Source organism: Prionailurus bengalensis, chromosome B4, assembly GCF_016509475.1.
Source record: "Prionailurus bengalensis isolate Pbe53 chromosome B4, Fcat_Pben_1.1_paternal_pri, whole genome shotgun sequence".
NCBI classification, from domain to species: Eukaryota; Metazoa; Chordata; class Mammalia; order Carnivora; family Felidae; genus Prionailurus; species Prionailurus bengalensis.
The window spans coordinates 37,541,428-37,560,933 of NC_057358.1; the positions used below are offsets into that span (position 1 = coordinate 37,541,428).

At 54.7% G+C, this 19,506-nt stretch overlaps 1 protein-coding gene across 8 annotated transcripts in view; it reads right to left on the minus strand.

The window, feature by feature from the left end:
- Positions 1 to 1,724: 1,724 nt before the first annotated feature.
- Positions 1,725 to 19,506, minus strand: part of IQSEC3 (IQ motif and Sec7 domain ArfGEF 3) — a 108,338-nt gene continuing 90,556 nt past the window's right edge. For 2 of the 8 annotated variants that reach the window (XM_043564895.1, XM_043564896.1), the window contains 7 exons: positions 17,384 to 17,523; positions 16,160 to 16,285; positions 14,099 to 14,198; positions 13,761 to 13,922; positions 10,856 to 10,948; positions 8,525 to 8,574; positions 1,725 to 5,249 (listed from right to left, as the gene is read on the minus strand). In XM_043564895.1, the coding sequence (XP_043420830.1) occupies positions 4,815 to 5,249; positions 8,525 to 8,574; positions 10,856 to 10,948; positions 13,761 to 13,922; positions 14,099 to 14,198; positions 16,160 to 16,285; positions 17,384 to 17,523 (1,106 nt within the window). In that variant the 3' untranslated portion in view covers positions 1,725 to 4,814. Of the gene's footprint in view, positions 5,250 to 7,445; positions 8,437 to 8,524; positions 8,575 to 10,855; positions 10,949 to 13,760; positions 13,923 to 14,098; positions 14,199 to 16,159; positions 16,286 to 17,383; positions 17,524 to 19,506 lie in introns of all 8 variants that reach the window. The other 6 variants (XR_006294765.1, XR_006294763.1, XM_043564898.1 and 3 more) reach the window with 6 other exon arrangements.

Consider the following 19,506-nt stretch of genomic DNA (forward strand, 5'->3'; position numbering starts at 1 on the left):
TCACTCTGACACAGCCCTTCCCTGTCACCTCTAGCGTGCCAGCACTATGTGAGAGTAATTGGTCTGTTTGTGTGTGACGGTACCACTCTGTGTGAGCTCCCAGAGAGCAGGAATTTTGTCCCATTCACTGTGTACCCCCCATCCCCAGGCGGGGGCCTGGTGCATGCTGGGGCTTCGCAGCCTTGCTGACTTTCCCTGGATTCTAGCGCTGGCATCTCGTTCTGGCCCATTGCTTTCAGCTACAAGCCTATCCATCCCTGTCTCCCTTATTGGAAACATTCTAAGTCAATGGCTGATGAGTTTGAGTTTCCCCCCAAAGGGTCACTACCAGGGAGAGTCACTGGCCCTGGCTCTCCAGCCCTGTGGCAGATGGATCCAGGGGCCTCTGTTAGAGACAATGGTCTTTCTCTCTTGCTGAGCCAGGAATGGCCGTTCCTTCCAGATGACCTCAGGGGCCGGCAGGCTTGGAGAATGGTGGCTAGCCTGTGTTCTCACACAGCAGCAGCCCTTTTGGCCTTTGGCCCTCTCCCAGGCCTGGGCTGAGCTGGGTCCCTTCAGGGGTGCTCTCGAGGGGCCTGTCCTCAGATTCTTGGGTCAGAGAGTTCCCAGGATGGGACAGGTCCTAGCTGGCCCCAGGCTGCTCCTGGAATTTCCCGTTTCCTGGAAGGAGGGTAGAGGTCATGTTCCTCTCCACTTTTGCAGGGGATAATGGGACCCAACCTGGGGAGCTGTCTGGATTTCAGGGTGTTCAGAGTTCTGGTCACCAGGAGAGCTGGTTGCCCTCTTTGCAGGTGTCCCTGGCCCCGCCATCTTGGCTGGTTGCTTTTTTCCCATGGTGCAGTGCCTCTGATGCTTCAGCTTTGCTGGAAGGCTCTCTCCTCTCTCCTCTGCCAGGAGAAATCACTCTCTGTGAAGCCTCTGTCCATGGAGCCTGATGTGAGCACTGCATGTAGCTGTGAATGCTGGCCCAAGCCCCTTGTGTCTCTCCCTAGCCCTGATTTTCTTTTCTCCTGCATTACAGCCACCTTGTCTTCGTCTTATCCTGCCGCCACCAAATCTCAGCATCCCCTCCAGCAATCCACAGATGTTTGCACCCCCACACTCTGTGGTTCCATGTACCTTCCCTGGTAGTGTTCCCTCAGTCCCTTCACTTGAGCCTGGTGCCCTCCACACAGGGCTTGTCAAAGCAGACCTGTGATTAGACAGTCAGGCTTTGGGGGGTTGACCATGGTCAGTGGGACCCTGGGTCCCCAACATGCCCCTGTTCTCCATTGCAGAAAGTCATGCAGGGCAGATGCAGTCCTGGTCCCTTGTCTCTCACTCTACTGAGATGCACACTGCCAGTCATGGGGCCTCCTCCCCCCTAAACTGCTCCGGTCTCCACGGTTAGGTGCTCTCTTACCTGGCTGACAGGTAAGTTGGTGGGGTCAGCTCCATGGCCCTGCGTCCCCAGCTCTGACCCATCATATGACCCCCCACACCCAAGTCTCCTTTAGTTAAGTTGGGGCTTCCTAACCATGTCCCATGGTGGCACAGAGGTACCTCCTCCTGGGGTGAGGGGTGACATCACTGTGGCCAGAAGAGAGCAGACTGGCAGCCCAGTGCTCAAAGACCTCAGGTCGGAGGGCCTCAGAACAGCCTCTGGCTTTGGCCTCTGGACAGACACTCTGATTTAAAGTGGGACTTCCCTCTGAGAGAACAAAACAAATGCAACCAACACAAAATTTGCTCAAGTGACATATTTCAATATAATCTCTAAAACTCTATGAATTGAACAGATAAAATACCTCTGGGCTATTTTGTTACAAAATATTTGCCATTTGGATTAGTCGCTGGGTGCAGCCACCCTGCCTTTCCCTAGAGAGGTTTCTCTCCAGCGGGGTGAAGGGGCATATGCAGGGAGGTGGGTGCAGCAAGAAGGTATATACAGCAGAACACAGGGACAGATGGATGGATGGTTACCAAGGAAGCCTATTGGACACAAAGACACATTCTGGCAGGCTGTGGGGGCACAGGTGCAGGGGTGGGGGTTGTCAAGGATCTCAGGGGTCAAGGGCTCAGGGCTGATCAATACGTGTGCCCTTGGAGGCAGGCAGGCTTCCAGCTCAAGCTCCCAGGGCGGGTCTTACTCCAGGTGTGGGGTGGGACTTGCCTGAAACCATGTGGGAAAGGGAGTTGTATTTCCCATTCTTGATTCTGGAGTTGGGGCCAGATGGATAAAATTGAGCAAGGGGCCCAGATCCTCTAAAATAAGGCCTAGAGAGTTGATAAAGTGGGGCCACCCTGGGGTAATCGGACATGTACCCAGGACGCTGTGTCTGGGGGCCCAGTCAGCCCTCCATTGCCCCCACCATCTTGGGAGCCAGGGGGAGCCGAGTGCATCTGCAGCTGGGCTCACTGGGAGAGCTGGAGGCTCTGCCACAGCTGCTGCCATGGGAGGAGCAGGAGGCTTATTCCAGGTCTTTGGGGATGAGGCTCTGGGGACAGGGACAGCGGTGGGTCTCAACTTTAGCCTGTTGGCTGATCAGGGGAGGGCGGTTATAGGCAATGGGAACTCTTGCTTCCCCAACAGTGAGGGGGCCCCATTGCACCCCGCTTCAGGCCATCAGGAATTAAAAGGTCCTCATAGCTCGGGCTTGGTGCCACGTGCTGCTGACCCCAGGCTGGTCTGCCTCCTAGGCCAGGCCTCTCAGTGCTGCCACCGCAGTGATGGGGGGTGGGGAAGCCCCCACCTGGGGAAGGGGCCCTGAGATGCCTGAGCATCTGGGTCCTCAGAGAGAGGCTCCAGGCACATGTCAGCCCTGAGGCTGAGCCCTTCCAGGTTAGGGCTGTGGCAGAGGTGGGGGGAGGGGCCAGAGTTGGCATGCCCATCAACAGGGAAGTGGGCTATGTGAGTAGGTGACAAGGGGATCCGATGGCTGAGACCGTGTCCCTTCTCAGCAGCTCTGGCACTCATGGTCCCCACCCTATGAGCACACTTAGCCGCCTCACAGCCCCTCTTCCTCCCTGCTGCCTACACTCCCTTCCAGCACGGCTTCTCATTTGAGCTTCATCCATTCCCTCCTGAGTCCCCGACTCCTGTGGCCTAGGCCTGCACTTTTTAAGGGTGATCCCTGCCTTGGCCAAGGGCACCAGAGGGGACTGAATCCTTGTGCTCCGTCTGTCAGCCAGTCTGTTCCAAAAGGCTGTGGATTGGAGCCACCTGTTATAGGGAAGACCCAGGACAGGGGCCAGGGCAACAAGGACGGGGGACATTAGCTGGGCAGCCACCGAGGGAGGAGGCGGCAAATTGGTCACAAGTTATGGAAACCAGGCTGACAAAGACACAGCCAGAAATAAACTCACTGGGTGACATCATACTGACGTCTGGGTGACCACACACACACACACACACACGCACACGCACACGAAACTAGGTCATCTGGAACCTCCTAGAGTGGGGGAGGACTCTGTGCCTCCTAGCTGGCTCAGGGCACTTCCTTTAGGGCACAGGGTAGGCATCAGGAAGAAGCAGATTCACTTTAGACCTGCCCGATATTCACTGCCATCTCTTGGCATGCTTTGATAATGGGCTCCAAGTGGGACAGGATCTTAATGAAGGACAGCAACGAGCTCTTGGCACAGGACTGGAGAGTCCAGCCTGGTTTGGGACAGAACTTCCTTGAAAGGCCTGGGATTGGGGCAGGCTATGCTGCTGCCCCAGGTCTTTGGGGCTGGGCTGCCTGGGTTCCGTGGGGTCTCATAAAAGCTGACCTGGGAGGTCAGCGAGCCCAGCTTGGCTCTCCTTTGCAATTGTGAAGGTGAAGGGGTCTTTTAGCCACTCCTACTGGAGGCAGGTCTGGCACCTTCTGGGGTGGGGGAGGGGGGTCAGGGATTTAAAGGCTGAAGGGCTGGTTTGGGATGGCAGCAGGGGGCGTGCAAGCACCTCTGGACCACCTGCTCCTCTCACCCGTGGATGTGTGCAAACCTCTCCTGGAGGCCACAGAAATCATTCAAGAGGGAGTCTGGACGTGGGTCCAAATTCTACCTCTGCTGGCTGCATTTGTCCCTGGGCAAATCACTTCTCCTTCTCCCTGTTTGTACTTCCACACTGGAAGAACCCGTGTGTGTTTAAGTCCACGCCCTGGGCACTTTGCATTGGCCAGGTCATATCTGAGGCTAGAAAACAAAGAAACCCTTTTAAAAGTTGGATTTTATGGATGTAGGACCTCACGATTCCATGGCTCTGCCGACTTGATCTTTCCCTCTTAACCTTTCTCAAAACTTTCCTGAAGTCTGAGCAGCCCTGGGTAGGCAGGGCCCAGCTCCTGAGAAAGCAGGAAAAGGCCCTGGGAGGAGGCAGAGGGTGTGACCAAACTCCTGAGACTGCTGGGCTTCGGGGTGCAGCAGAGGAAGCCTCCTTACCTGGCCTGAGGCCTGGGGCCTAACACACTCAAGACTCAGAAGCCAGTTAGGCCCTCAGCTCTTGCTTTCTTCAGTCCGCGGCCCAAGTGGCCAGAGTGGTGGCAGGAGGAAGAGGAGGTCTGGACGTGCCTGGCTGTGTGGGGCCCCAGGAGAGTGAGGTGGTGTCTCCAGATTGGGGGGAAGGGGTGCTCAATGGAGTGAGGGGAGCAGGGTTGGGCGAGGCAAACCCAGGTGCCAGGGATTGGGATTCTCTTTCCAAAATGATGGTGATCAGTGACCAGTAGTGCATCGTGCCAGGGCATGGGGAGCAGCGAGCAAAGGGGCGGTGGGGGCTGCTGGGTGCAGCCAAGGGCCCCCCAGCGGCCAGCCCTCCTGGGACAGCAGCAGGGTTGGGGGGGAGGGTGCAGAGTCTACACCAGGCTCCTGGAGCCGCTGGAGTAGCGGCGCCGGTGCAGCAGAGAGCCGGGCGGGCAGTACTGGTGGGGGTGGTTGTAGGGGGGTGGGGGCGGGGGCAGCGGAGGCTGGTGGATGACCTTGACCGGGGAGCCTGGGCCACCCAGGGGTGTGGAGCCACAGGAGTCGGAGGAGGACGAGGTGTAGCAGGAGAGAGCCTGGCTCAGCAGGGGCTCCATGCGGGCCAAGCAGGGCTTGTCCAGGACAATGACCTTGACAATTTGCTGGCATTGCACCAGGGTCCCGGGGGGTGTGGGTGGCAGCGGCGGCAGCGGCGGGGGCTGCTCCCTCAAGGGGCTAGGCTGCGGGTCTGGCAGTGGCACCGGCGCTCCCCTCTCGGCCCCCAGCCCGGGGTTGTGCTGAGACGTTTGAAGCCTGTTGTGAATTGACACCTAGTTTAGAAACAGCCAGAGAAGCATGAAATGTTACAAGACTAATTCCCAGCTGCTAGGACTGGCTACCCTGAGCCTCCCTCCCCACCATTCCTGTCTCCTATGCCCCTCGGAGGCTCCCAGCCCTCACCTGGACCCGCCATCTCTCCACCCACCTGGAGGAAACCTGACTGCTGAACCCAAGTGCTGACCCTGGGTGGGGAAGGGAGAGCCCGTCTCCTCACCTGTGAGATGGGCACCTGAGCCAGCCGCCCCTAGGGTTCTGCAGTGCTCTGCAGTCACATTTCACAGGCAAACCTCTCTCTGCCTCCCTCTCTACCACCTTTGAGCTTGGAAAACAGGGGAAATGGTCTTTGCCCCCTCCTTGCCTCCCAGAGCTGTGTTGAGGGACAGTCAGTCATCTTTGAGCTTTTCAAGCCCCCTCCTCCCGCCCGCTTTGTTAAAGGAGAAGCTTCATTGTTCTGTCGAATTACAAAGGTGCCCAAACCCAAAATGCCAGGGCCCCCTGAATACGTGATCTGGACCTACCAGATCCTCCTGGATCCCCAAGGCCAAAACCATGCATGTGAAAGCAGCCCAGACAGCCAAGGCCAGAGTGTGGTCCCTAGCTGCCTTTCTGGCCCAGCCTGCGTCCCGGTTAAACGTGTCCCGCTGCAGGAGAGGGTACCCAGAAAGGACTCTAATCTTCACCCCCTCTCTCAGTCCCTGGAAGTCACTGTGAACCAGCCTGGCCTCCTCTTGCTGGCAGGGGGAGGTTGAGGAAATGGGAGGAAGGGAGCTAGCACCTTCTGGGAGGGGAGGGGTTAATTCCTCACCCTCCAGCTCCCCAGCCTGTAGGTGCAACATGCCTCAGTCCCCTTCTAACACCTGGCCTTCTGGAGTGGCTGAGACCTTCACCCTGAGGACTCATCCTACTGCCCTTGGGCATCGTCACCCAGGATGGGCTGCCCAGAAGAGCACAGAGGGGGAAATCGATGCTGTAGGGGAGGGGCCTTGATCGCCAGGCCTAGACCAAGATGGCTCAGCTCAAAACTATCTCAGAGACCTAAACCAGCAGATCCTATTGTCAGCAGAAGGTGCAGTCTCTGGGCCTGTGCCCTCCCCTTGGGCTGCTCCACAGTTCCCCAAGCGCCGGCTCCGTCTGCCCCTTCAATATCCACATTGCAGGCTTTGCTCTTCCCTCTCAACCTCCAACTTTGGCAGCGTTTTCTAGGCCTGAGATTCCCCTATGAAATGAAGGAGCCCCTGAGTCCCTCAGTGCCCTGCCAGGACACAGGGCAGGCACAGGGCATTGCTGGGGCCCACCTTCCTCCTGGGGAGCCCTCTGTGGACCTCATTCTGGCAGAAGGCCTCTGCCCCCGCTGCCGGAGGGCACTGGCTCCTTGCCCCGCCTGCATGGATTCTGAGTTATTCCCCACGAGAAAAGGGGCCTGAACGGTGGGTGCAGGCTTTCTGCCCTCCTGCTCCCCCAGACTGTACAGCAGAAGTCTAACCGCCCTAATCCAGACCCCCTGAGCCTGCCTTCTCTTCCCAGGGGCCGTGACCCTCCCGCCCACACAGCACCGCAGCTTTTGGCTCCTCCTCGCCTCTTCTTCACTTCTCGCTTCCTGATCCCCTCCACTGTCTGCACCTCCCTCATCTCCACCCCAGCCTGGATCCCGTATCTCTAATGGTAAGTGAGCAGCAGGAAGTGACAGCAAAACATTCATTTTGACCCCCTTCTCACCTTCCTGCTGATGAAGGGGAGAGAAAAGAGAGAGAAAGAGAGAGAAAGAAAGAGAGGAGATGGAACATGAGTAGCAGGTCAGAACAGCTCAGAGAAGATGGAGAAGCGCCTGCCAGAGGGGCTCGGCCAGGCAATGACGAGAGAGGGCAGAGGACAAGAGAGCTTGGGGTCCAGCTGAGAGGCCGGGAGCAGCGAGGCTGCCCTCCGTGCAGGGGAGCAGAGGCTGGCAGGGCCCTGGGGCTGGCTGGGGGTGGCAGCCTTGCAGATAGCCACATGGCCCTCTGGCAGGGTGGGAGGGGCGAACGGGCCATCAGGTCGCTTGTCCTCCCTGGGCAGGTCAGGCTAAGGCACGGGCAGAGCTGGTAGAACAAACCGGAAGGCTGGTAACTTTGTGTGTTTATCTGCAAGGCTAGAGAATGGGCAGCTGCAGGAAGATGGGGAGAAGAGGGGGCAGGGGATGGAATACCCACCCTGGGGGCTTGTCAGCTGCCGGGGCAGGAAGCTCCTCGGTGTAAAGGTGCCTCCTCCAGACACAGGTGTGTGGGGGGTGGGGGCCATGGGGAAAGAGGGAAGACACGGGGCTCCCCTGGGGCATCCTGGTGGGCAGGCTCCTCCCTCAGACCTCTAAGTGGGGGCTCCTCCAGCTTGGGGTGGGGCTGGGAAAGGAGGTGTCTGTGTGAGAAGCTAGTAGTCCCTGGAAGCCTGGCAGAGGAGTGGGAGGGGAAGGCTCACTGGGGAGTAGTGGGGGAAGACTGGGCCCCAGCAAAGCTTGTAGGGGCCACTGAATGCCCCCCAGGTAACACTTGGGGGCCTGGCAAGGACCAGCTTCTGTGGCTACGTGGCTTGGGGATGGGCAACCCCCCTCCCACATGGACAGTCTTCAAATTTACGTGCTCCCCACCCCCAGTGAAATCCCTAGGATGACTCAACCCTGTTCTGCCTCATCAGCTCCTGCACACACCCCTACGCCATGGCCAGCTTTCCGAATGGACCAGCCGGTCCTGGGAGGAGCTCCACCCTCTCAGCTGCCCCCTCCAGTTCTCCACCTGCCCCAAGAGGCGGCTGAGGGCAGGATCCGGGGTGGAAGTGGTCACTGGGGCTGGACTTGAGGGGTGAGTCTCTGGAGGGGCCCAGGCTCCCTCCTATGGAGGATAGGGCAACTGAGGAAAAGGGAACAGTGGCTTCCCTGATAGAGCGGGTACTAGGGGGATCAGTGAGTGATCTGCTGGGGGAGTGGGTTGGGGGATGGGTGGGGTCGCTACTGAGGCGGCATGGGCATCTCTGCAGGTGTTGGTCTGGGAGCTCGGCCTCGGAGGGCACTCAGCTGGGGAATGGGCAGAAAGTGCTGTGGCATTATTAGGTGCTGGAACAGTGGCATTACCCATGCTAGCAGTAACTTTTAATTGTATCTCTTGAAATTGGTAAAATGGTGAGTCGGGCTGGGGAGGCATTGATTAATACCTGAGAAGAGAAACAACAGAGACAGTGAGAAGAAGGACAAGCGGGGGTGCACGGAACCACTCACCTGGGCAACCAGGCCTCCACTTACCTCCACCGTGCTCTCCACCGGCTTCTCCCCCAGGGCAGCTTCCCTTTTGGCTTTGAATGCAAAGAGCACAGGGCTCACTCTCCAACCAGTCTGACACAAATCCCTGCCTCTCCCTCCCAGCCCCCACCCCACCCCTCCACCCCCAATACCAAGCATCCTTGCAGTTACACGTTGTGGCCAGAAGACTCTGGGTACCATGCCACTCCTGACAGAGGTGCAGCCCCAGGGCGGGGGCTAGAAGTCGGAGCCCAGTTCTGCCACTTAGTAGCTGTGCGACCTTGGGAGTCCAGCCTAGAAGATCTCTGAGGTTTTTTAAGCGAGCATTACTGAGTTTCAGCAAGCATTGCTCAGTCTTGACAGCCTGAGCCACTGTCAAAGGTTCCCCGGTATGGACTGTGGAAGTTGGTTTTGCGGTGGCATTGGTTCTTGGCTCTCAGAGACACCAGGAGGTTCTGCTGTGTGTTTGTGGGCACTGCACTAACCTGCCTCTTTCAGCCACAGGCACCTTGAGGGAGGGTCCGTGTTCCTTTTGTGTTTCTACCCCTGCTACTTGGCTGAGTGGTGGGGATTCAATGAGCAGGGACCTGTAGAGCACTCACCACAGGGCCTGGCATGCTTAGCTTAAGCTTAGCTGATGACGGCTGTGTAACTGCTGCTGGGGCATTCTGACTGGGCCAGCACAGCACTGGGACCCTGCAGATCTCTAGGGACATCGTGGTAGCTTTTTCTGGCTCAGTCGCTCCTGGCTCCCACCCCTGCCCCCAGCAGGCCACCCAGAGCCCCTCTGCTGGAGCCCCTGTGACTTCTCAACACAGTGTGCATGTGTGTGTGTGCTCACGCATGAGCAAGTTCCCTTGCTGTGCTCATTGCCCTGCTTTCTGTAGCACAGAGGGAGCTCTGCCGTTATTTGGAACCTAGGAGAACCCCACTGGGGAGGTAACTGATGGACCAGGCCATGGAGACATGCATTCTGGTCTGATTGGGGGGTGCAGCTTCCAGAAGAGGCATGCTGGGATGCAGAGTGGGGTGGGGTGTCAAGTGCTTAATCACAACTGAGGTTTGGCTCTGGAGTTTCAACAGCTGTGCAAACAAGCAGCGACTCGTATACTGTGACCTTACAGGCATGAAGGGGCCGGCTGAAAAATCAGGCAGGGTGGAGAATTATGACTGCATGATGGCAGGTCAAACCCATACACAGAAGATGATATCAGAGTGAGAATCTCCATGCAGCTGAAACAGCCCCAGGTCTTGTCTGGAAAATGAATCTCATCTCCTAGCTGAGTGACCGGTGCTGTGATGCTGTCTGTCCCGGCATCACGGTGTCATGGCTGTAACTGAGGGTTGGGGACCAGCCTGAAACCCACCGGAGTGTCTCAGCTCAAGCTAATGTCTTGCTGGAACCCTGGTCTTCTAGTGCTTAGCAGGAGACACACAGCAGGAACCCAATAAATGTTGGTTAAATGAAAGAATAAATGGCTGAATTAATTAATTAATGAACAGTTTTGATGGTTTGCTGGGGGTTTGTTGGGATGGGAGTTAATTCTCATGCCATCTCGCCCTCTAATTTTTATTTGGGACTGCAGAGTGGGGGTGGAGGTAACTCTTCCCATGCCCCCTGTGGGTGGGGGTAAAGGTGAGGGGCAAGAGGTAGAAAGTAGGAAGATGTCCATGGAAGAAATAAAGCAGGTCTAGAAAACGTGGCCAAAAGTGGTCAAAAAAAACATCTGAGGCTGGCTTGATGCGTCTGGAGTGCATAAGTCAATTTGAAGAAACCATTTGGGAAGTTAGGTTTGGAGGTTTATCTGGGTTTGGGGGCGGGCTGACTCTGGCCTGGGATAGGAACGCACTTGTGGCTCCTTAGGGAAAGGACTGGACGGGCAGATCAAGATTTCCAGACCCTCCTGGCCACTCTCCTTACCGGGCTCATGCTGCTTCTCTTTACTACACCTGTCACCCCCTCCAGTGAACCGGAGTCCCCAGACAGCCTGGGTGTGGGGTGGGAGGGGGTGGGTAGGAGGCTCCCCGACTGGGGTTAGGGCTGTCTTGGCCTGACTCCTCCAGGGAGAATGGTTGTTTTTCACAGGGACCCAGGGCCTCAGGACAGCATGTAAATCGACACATTCCTCTCACGCCTTCCTTCTCACTCGCACCACTAAGGCCCATGAGATTAAGCCTGGAGCTCCTAGCAGAAAGAAATGGCCATGGGAACGAGTACTTTCCTCACCCCAATTCCCCAGGAACCCCAGGCCGGGGGCAGAGAGTGGCCCCCGTGCAGGCCCAGGGCCATCTTAGGCCTGGGGCCTGGGACAACGGAGCAGAACCAGGGCTCACCTGTAGGCGATCCGTGCTTGGACTGTGGGTCCACCTGTGCCCCGCTGGACTTGAAGGACAGCGTCTTTGCTCCCTGCTGCTTCTCCAGCTCCCCTGCAGGACAGAGAGGCCCGTGAACAGAGAGGAACCCAGCCTCAAGCACAGTGAGGTGGAAGAGGAATGAGGAGGGAACAAGAAGAGGGGGGCTCCCTGACACGCTACAAAGTGTGGCCTGAGTCTGGCACCCCACTTCACAGCTAGAGCCTCGGTTTCTCCATCTCTGTGTGGGAGGAAGCTATTAGCTGCTTGAATGTCAGAGGCGAAAGAGAGGGCGGTGGGCTGCTTGGGTCTGAATCCTGGTTCTGGGGCTTCCTAGCTGTGTGGCTTTGGACAATTTACTTAACCTCTCCATGCCTTACCGGAAGGGACATCGGTGCCCACTTCAAAGTGCTGTTAAGAGGATTATGTGAGGAAATACATCAAAGCCCTTGAGAACGAGGCCTGGCTGGAGGCAGGTGCTCAATAAATATTAGCTTTTATTATAGCAGAAACAAATTACTTGGACCAGCGGACCTCGGTGATGGCTGGTGACAGCCAGCCTGCCCACCTTGTGCCCAGAGGGACAGACCTTCCTCAGGGTTTCCAGAGCTCTCCCAGGGAGGAGATTCCCCACCGAGGGTGTCGGTGCGGTGCAGTCTGTGTGGCCAGGGCATCTGTCTTGTCCACAACCTTGACTCCTCTCCCTAGACTGTCAACCTGTTCCTTCTCGTTCTCTCGGCAGTGTTAGAGAAGCGCCAGTTACCATCCTCAGAGGTTTGACGATTATTAAATCACTCCTTCAGTGTCTCTTTTCCAGGAGACATAACTCAAGTTCCTTTGATTAAGGCTGCTCTCCTGGGTCCCATTTTCTGTCTCTCTAGTTGTCAGGAAGCCAGGGACACTGGACTGCACACTCCAAACCAGAACAGTTTGTCCTGACTGCTTGAAGTACACCACCAGTCAATACTTGATACTTCTCCTGAATGGGGGGTCGTCCCTCCCTGGAAAAGGGCTGTCTTGGCTTTGGAGAAATTAGCATCGTAATTATAAGCACAGAGTCTGAGGACCTTGGTGCGAATCTTGCTTTGTCACCGACTGTGTGAACTTGGACAGCTTCCTTAAGCTCTGTTAGACTCTCCTTATTCGTAAAATGAGGACAATCCTACCTGCCTCACGGAAAATTGTGGCAGGGATTAAACAATATGATAGGTCTGGCATTCAGCCCAGTGCCAGGCATGTAACGCATGGTAGCTGTTACTGTTTTCACTTTCTTTTCTACTTCCTTCCCTCCCTGCCTCCCTCACCAGTACTTCATCTTTTCTCAGCTGTTACTTCCAGCCAGACGTGAGGCTCTCTCTCTGCTCCCCTGCCCTCTAGACAGCAGGAGATGATATTCACTCTTGATATACTGCTTCTGGCAATGTCTACTCCTTTGTACTTTGGAAGGGACAGGGATGCCGCTCCCGGGCTGATGGGGGAAAAGGGATCTCTTCCAGCAAGCATGGGGCCCATTGGTGTGCTGTGCCTCCCCAGGGCTGTGCAGAGCCATCTGTAACATTTTGACAGTGACAGAAGTGACATTTGAGGGTGTGTCCTTGAGCATGTTCAAGATCAACAGCCAAGGTGGCGTCTCTGAGCATCCAGTCCAGCCGTTGAAGAGTCTGTCTGTTATCCTGCTGAGCTCACAGTTGCCCCCAGAGCGCAGACAAGGGAATGTACACCCCTACCACCCAAGCAGTTACCGAGTTGTACGGTCTGGTCTGGTGGGGTTTTGTTTCAGCCGGATTTAACGGTTTCCTGACGATATTATACACAAAACATCTTCTGTCGTTCTCAGAGGAGAAAGTACATGAGCCTCAGAATCAGACTCAAACGCAAGCGCCACCTTCTCCACTTCTAATACGCACGCCCTTAAACACATCCCTCAGTGGCCCTGGGTCTCATCTGTGAACTGCGGACAAGCACCTACCTTGCGACCTCACTGTGAATGCTGTAGGCAAACTGCCTGGCATGTAGTAGGTGTTCCAAAAACGCTGATTAAAAAGCACTGCCCTGTCATGTTGGTCCCTTGCTCCCAAAACTCCCACTGCCTTTCCTATTGCTTAATGGGTTTATATTAATTTAGAACCACTTCCCAACAGAGTGACCGTATAAGGCAGACCTGAAGTCTGTCTGTACTTTCCAGTTTAGTTTCTGAATCCATTCTTACTAAACTTCCCGATAAAGGCGATCTATGCTTAAGCAGCAAAAGCTTGCAAGTGGGCACAGCTTGCAGGCCACTGCCGCTCTTTTCCTAAACCACAAAGTAACTGGCAAACCACCCGGACCTACAAAGACCCCACATAGTTTCTACAATGCCTGAATTGGAACAATCAAGAATCAAGGCATTCCTTAGGGGAAAAAAAAGACAACTCCTAGGTGAGGGATAGTCAGAAAACCAGGCTGGACTCTTCAAAAAGACCATCGCATGAAAAAACAAAGTCGGGGGGACTATGATTCTAGATTAAAAGAGATTGAGGAAAATGACACAACCAGATGTAATGCATGAATGTGACTGGATGCAGGGGGAGGGGCTGTACAAGGCAGTTCGGTGGGAAGAGAAGCGCCTGGGTCCCCAGGCCTTTTGGGTTTGCCTCCTTGCCTTGGTCGACTGGCTTGGATGTGTTGCTCAAACACCACAGAGTCCCCTGTTCCAGGGGACACCCCCACAGCCCCACCGGAGCATGTGCACCTCGCTTTAACTGTGATGGTGCAGTGGGGCCAGGGTGGCCTCGGGATGGCAGGAGTGTCATCCACAGTGGGGCGAGGAGTCAGACTTGTGCCGCAAGCAGCCTGTGTTCCCCGCTGACCCTGAGCCCGCCCGCCCACCCGGCCACCGCGTCCTTACACTCTATCCGGATCTGCTCCAGCTCTGTCACCTCAGCGATGGATTCCTTCAGGTCCTCCACAAACTTCTGCATCTCGTCCGAGCCCAGGGCACAGAAATGCAGCACCTGCTTCTTCTCAGAGCCCGAAAGCGGGGTCACCAGGGTGATGCCATGAGAGTAATCTGGAAAGCAGACCCCAGGTCCCCATGGCCGTGAGCAGCAGTGAGCGAGGCGGGAGCCGGCCCAGTGTGGAGAGTTGGAAGGGGCTTTTGGGGTGCTTGCTCCCTTCCCCCTCCCTGTAGCCTCCAACTTCTCCCCAATACCCTTAGCCACATCTCCGGGGACGAGGGAGACTCACATTCATTCTCAAAGAGGTGGAACCCCATGCCCAGCAGGCCCACTGACTTGCAGAACGTGTATGTGGAGGAGCTCTTCTTCTTCGGGCAAAGTTTGAGAATCTGTTCAAGAGAGGGAGAGAGACATGCACTGAGCGTGTACACACATGTGTGCATACGCAGGCCCACGAGCACACAGGGACACAGGTGAGCACACACACAAAAAGAAACATGAACACACGTGCACGCTTATATACTTAGGGTACATTCACACGTTGACATCCATGCATACGTACACACACACACACACACACACACACATAACAGGTATATAAATACACATACCGTATCACAATATGGGGTTTCTTGTATTGCATAAAACCCCTCAGTGGCTGTTCCCACTGCACTTAGAAGTGCACATTGCCCGCCTCTCCCCATCTGGTCCCTGCCTCACTCTGGCTTCATGTTCAAGCCCTGCTGTCATCCTTTCCGTGGCCTGAATAGGGCCAGCTTGGTCCTGCTGCAGGCCCTTTGCACATGCTATCCCCATTCCGCACCTCTCCCTGCAGCTCTCTGCATGGCTGGATTGCTCTCATTACTTAGATCTGAACTCAGATGCCGCCTGCTTAGAGATCTCCTTGAGCAGCCCATGGAACAAACAAAAACAAACCAAACCACATTGGCCCTAACCCCAGCCCCTCCTTCCTCCCTATCCCGTCATTGGGTTTCATCGTCTTCACACCACCTTTTTCCCAATTTGATACTATCTGGTTTATTTATTTCCTTCATTATTTCCTATCTCCCTCCCCAACTAAAATGGAAACTTAGCCAGTTGCTCAGTACTTAAACACTTCTTCAGCACCTTCTCCCAGCTGGGCCCTGGAGGCACAGGAGCGCAGAAGCCAGAGAGAACTGTGCCCCCAGAGTGCCTAACAGAGCTGCAGAGCAAGACCGGTCAGGGGGTAAACCAATGGATTGATCCATAAAGCATAATAAACAGAAGAAAACCAAAGTGAAGGAATAAATAAGGTAATTCCAGAAACTGACAAGTGTTTTGAAGAGAATGAAATAGGGAAGGAATAGAAGGTGACTGGGCAGGCTACCTTTCGAGGTGCACAGGGAGGGCCTCTGGGAGGAGGTGATGTTTGAATTGAGACCTGAATGAAGACAGGGAGGTGGCTGGGCAAAGTCTGGCAAGGTGGTGGCAAGAACAAAGGTCTGAGATGGAAGGAGCCTGGCCCTTGGGACTCAGCTCTTGAGACCAAGGTGCCAGCGCAGGCAAGCAGTGGAGTGGAGGGTGGGGAGGGGAGGTCAGAGATCCAGGAGGCCTCCAAGTGGGGGGTGCGGGCTTCTTTTGCCTGGCATGGGAAACATGGCAGATATGAGGCCCGATTTGTACTCTGGAAGGATCACTCTGTTGCTCTGTGCAAGGTGGAGCTCAGGGGTGGATGGTTAGATGTGGGATAATTTTAGAGATAGTGCCACCATGACTCATGGATAGAGAGGATGTGGGAGACGAGGGAAAGACAGAGACCTGATCGTGTTCACTGCTGTTTCCCAGCACTTACAAAAATGCCTGGTACATAGTTGACCCTCATTAAATATTGTGGAATGGATACCTATTCCAGAGAACAAAGAATGAGTACGCCACAGACATGCACGCACACACGTGCACATACACACACATGCACGCATCCCCTGGGCCCCAGGCAGCGCAGGCCCCGCTCAGGCCCACCATCCCCCACTGGCTGTGGGACGAGAAGCACATCCTTGTCCTGTCCCGCCCCAGGTTTCTTGTACTGTGGGAGAGGCTCGTGATCTGTGATCTGGTTCATTCCCACCATGACTGTGGAACCATAAACAAATCACTTGACCTCTCTGAGCCTCAGCTTCATAACTTACAAAGTAGCCCTATGTGGCTAAGCAACCTCACCCCCCATGATGGGACAGTGTCGTGCAAGAGGAATCAGCCCTTAACTGTGGCATTCTGAGTGAAGTCTCTGAGGCCCTCCCCGCCCCTCTCTGGGGTCAGGGCTAAGGCTGAGCTGGGCAGCAGGTGGCCCCGGCCTGGCCTGTGAACTCACCACCAGCAGGTCGTTGAAGAGGAACACCTCCCTCTGATGCGCAGCCTGCTTCTGCAGCTTGTTGACATCTGTCACCTCAAAGAGCCGGCTGCAGCAGACCAGGCGGCGGTGGGGCACCGACAGCACCTTTGGTGGAGGCAGGAACTTAGGGGAGGAGCCCTGGAGCTCACAGTCCTCCCCACCCCATAGCACCCACTTTCCGGGAAAGCAGATGGAGGCCAAGGTTTCTACTGCAAGGCCTGAACTTGACCCTAAACGTCCTCTCTCCTCACCGGGGCTCTTCCCTTGTCATGCTTCTTGGGGAGCAAGGCTTGGGGAGAAGGGTTACACGCTGGAGTGAGATGAAGGCACGGGGAATGGAAATTGAAAAGAGCTTCCAGATTGGTCAAATCTGGTTGCTGTCAACCCCCATGACCCAGGCTGCAGCCTGCAAGGTGGCCCCTTTGTCCCTTTCTCTACTGCACACCCAAATGCAAGTGTGCAAGAGGGAGGGGACTGCAGGGATACCTCAAATCTGCCGCGTGTAAAACAATCTACTGCAGGCCTCGGCAAGAAAGGCTCTGGGCAGAAAAGGGCCATCCCTGCAGAGAGGAGCTCAGTGTAGAGCTCAGAAGACATCCTCAGACTGCTTCTTAGGTCAGCAATTTAGGGAGGAGAAACTGGAGACAAATACCAGAACCCACTCTACATGCTTTCAGTTTATGGCATGAAGAGTCTCTGCTGACATATGAGTAGTAAACTACAGAGAATCATTGCCAACATGGACCATATTGCCTGCGACACAGGTCACAACTAAGGGGCACACCAGTGGCTTACCACAGTCTAGAGCCTACTTCAGCTTCTTTCCTGTCTTCCATTCAGTAGGACCATCCAGGAAAGCCCAGTATCCATCCCATCCTAAGTCTCCCCATCTGGCCATCCAGATGCTTCAACCCTAGACCACTGGGCAGCCTTTCCCAACATCTCACCTCAACCTCTCTGCTGCCATAGCTGGTAGCACAGAGGAAGTGAGGTAAGGGAAAACGGAGGGTGCAGTGTATGGCACAGAGTAAGGACTCAATTACTATGAAGTGAGCAAAGTGTTCCTGATAGGGAAGGAGGAGATTGGGAGGAGATGTCAGCTGGTCTTGAGACAAAGGCAGGTGTGAGATGGGGGGCGCCTGGCAGCCATGGGAGAGGAAGTGACTCCCACGGGGTGAGTGTTGTTCTGTGGTGGACACTTACCGTCTTCATGCCCACAATGGACTTCTCCACCTTGGTGACATACGTGACGTGGTCCTCATTGGACTTGAGCTCCTTCTGTTGTATCCTTTCATAGATGCCCACCACCAGCTCCCTGGGGATGTCGGCACCGTCATCCACACCTATCAACATGGCAAGGGAAGGGGAGGCGAAGGAGGCAGAGGACGGATGTGTCAGAGGCCTGCAGCCAGAGAGGGGAAGCCCCCACCAGGCTGATGTTCCGCAGGGGTGGCCTTGATTTTGCCCTGTCCCTGTTGCAAAACCTTCAGTGACTGGCTTCCCAGCCCCACTGAATTAAGGACAGACTCCTTAGCCAGGCACCAGAACTACTACAATATGGTCCCAATACACATTTGCAGTCTCATCTCCTGCTGTTCCATAACCAGAACATCCACTCTCACCTCCCTGGTCTCTTTCCTCATCCTCAAATACAGCCTCCATGTTACCACTCAGGGCCTCACTTCTGTAGTTCTTTTTGTGCTCTGTGTATTTGTCTACCCCCACCCCACTCCCTGCCCCCCATGAGGACAACTTGAAGGCTGATATTGTCTTTTCTTTTTTTAAGTTTTTTAAAAAAATCTATTTTGAGAAAGAGAGAATCTCAAGCAGGCTCTACACTGACAGCGCAGACCCCAACATGGGGCTTGAACTCATGAACGGTGAGACCATGACCTGAGCCAAAACCAAGAGTCGCATGCTTAACTGACTGAACCACCCAGGTGCCCAGCTGATGTTCTGTCTTATTCTCTCTTGGATCTCCTCCCTCTCACACCTAATCCCCACCCCTGATTAGTTGTTAACTAAGAATGTGTGACAAGATTCTTCCCTCACTGGGAGCGTGGGGAGGTGGTGGTGGTTACATGTTAGGTGAAGAGGAGCCGGACAGCCCCCTGTAGCAATGCAGGTAAGGACACTCTACTCCCATCTCTTACTTCATAGTAATAAAACTCCAGGAACAAAAATACTGACTTGGAAACAAATTCTTTGGGAAGTAGAAAGAGAAGCCATAAAAAATTTCTTCATTCTACCTTTCCTAAATCTTTTTTTAATGACTATATGCTTCTCTTATAAGACAGAAACATTCAAAATAAAGCAACTTTGGCAAGTGTCCTCAAAGGAGATTTCCTACCTAGTGAGAGGACATTATACCTTCTATGAGCAACTCTTTGTATCAATCCCATTTCTTCCACATCTGATCTTGGTTCTTCAAGTCAGGCAAATTAGCCCATGCAGCACCCCTGGGGGCCTAAAAGACATCAGGCTGGGGGCAAGAAAGAGCAGGGACCAGGACTGAACACACAGAGGCTCCCAGCCGAAATGGTTGGTTGCACACCTTTGCTCCTTCTGAATATTCTGGTCAAAGGGAATTTTTTAAACAGGCATATACACACAAAGAGAAAGAGAATGGGGGAAGAAACAAGGGCACCATATGACCTGGAAAGTGGATGCATGAGCAATCCTGAGAAAGTGGAAATTGAAGCCGGCCGAGAAGTTACAAGCTATTCAGCACACCACAGAACCACCAAAGGGCTCTGGAATGGGTGGCAACAGGAATCCCACTTTTAGTGGAGGTGAGGTCAGGCTGGAAACAGGAAAATAGGTTGATAATCAGTCTAAAAAGGATTTAGATCTCCCTGCCCCTTCCTCTGCTTCAGCAGCAGACTGAAGGTCAGTCCTCTAGAAGAGGTGAACCAGGAACTCTGGGGTGGGGGCACCCAAGCCCAGTCCAAGGTGGGAGTCTGTGCTGAAAACTGGAGCATGGAGTTGATGTCTATGTATTAAGAGACCCTCTCAATCCTTCTTACCCAAAAGATCTTAGAATATTGGCAGCCAGACTCATACCCTCTGGTCAACAGATCAGACATTTCTCTTCTGGGGAATCAACCAGCACAAGAGAAAAATCTGAAGATACTGCAGTAAGGGTGTCCCAATGAAACAGCTCAATTTAATCACCCTATGAAAAAGCCCACCACTCAGAACCCCCCACCCATACTCACAGAGTTTTAATCGGCCTTTTAGCTCACTCTTAAATATTTGAGAACAATCAAGTTTCATCAAGTATATATGGAAAGTCTATAACACAAGAGAGAAAGAAGTACGGGAAA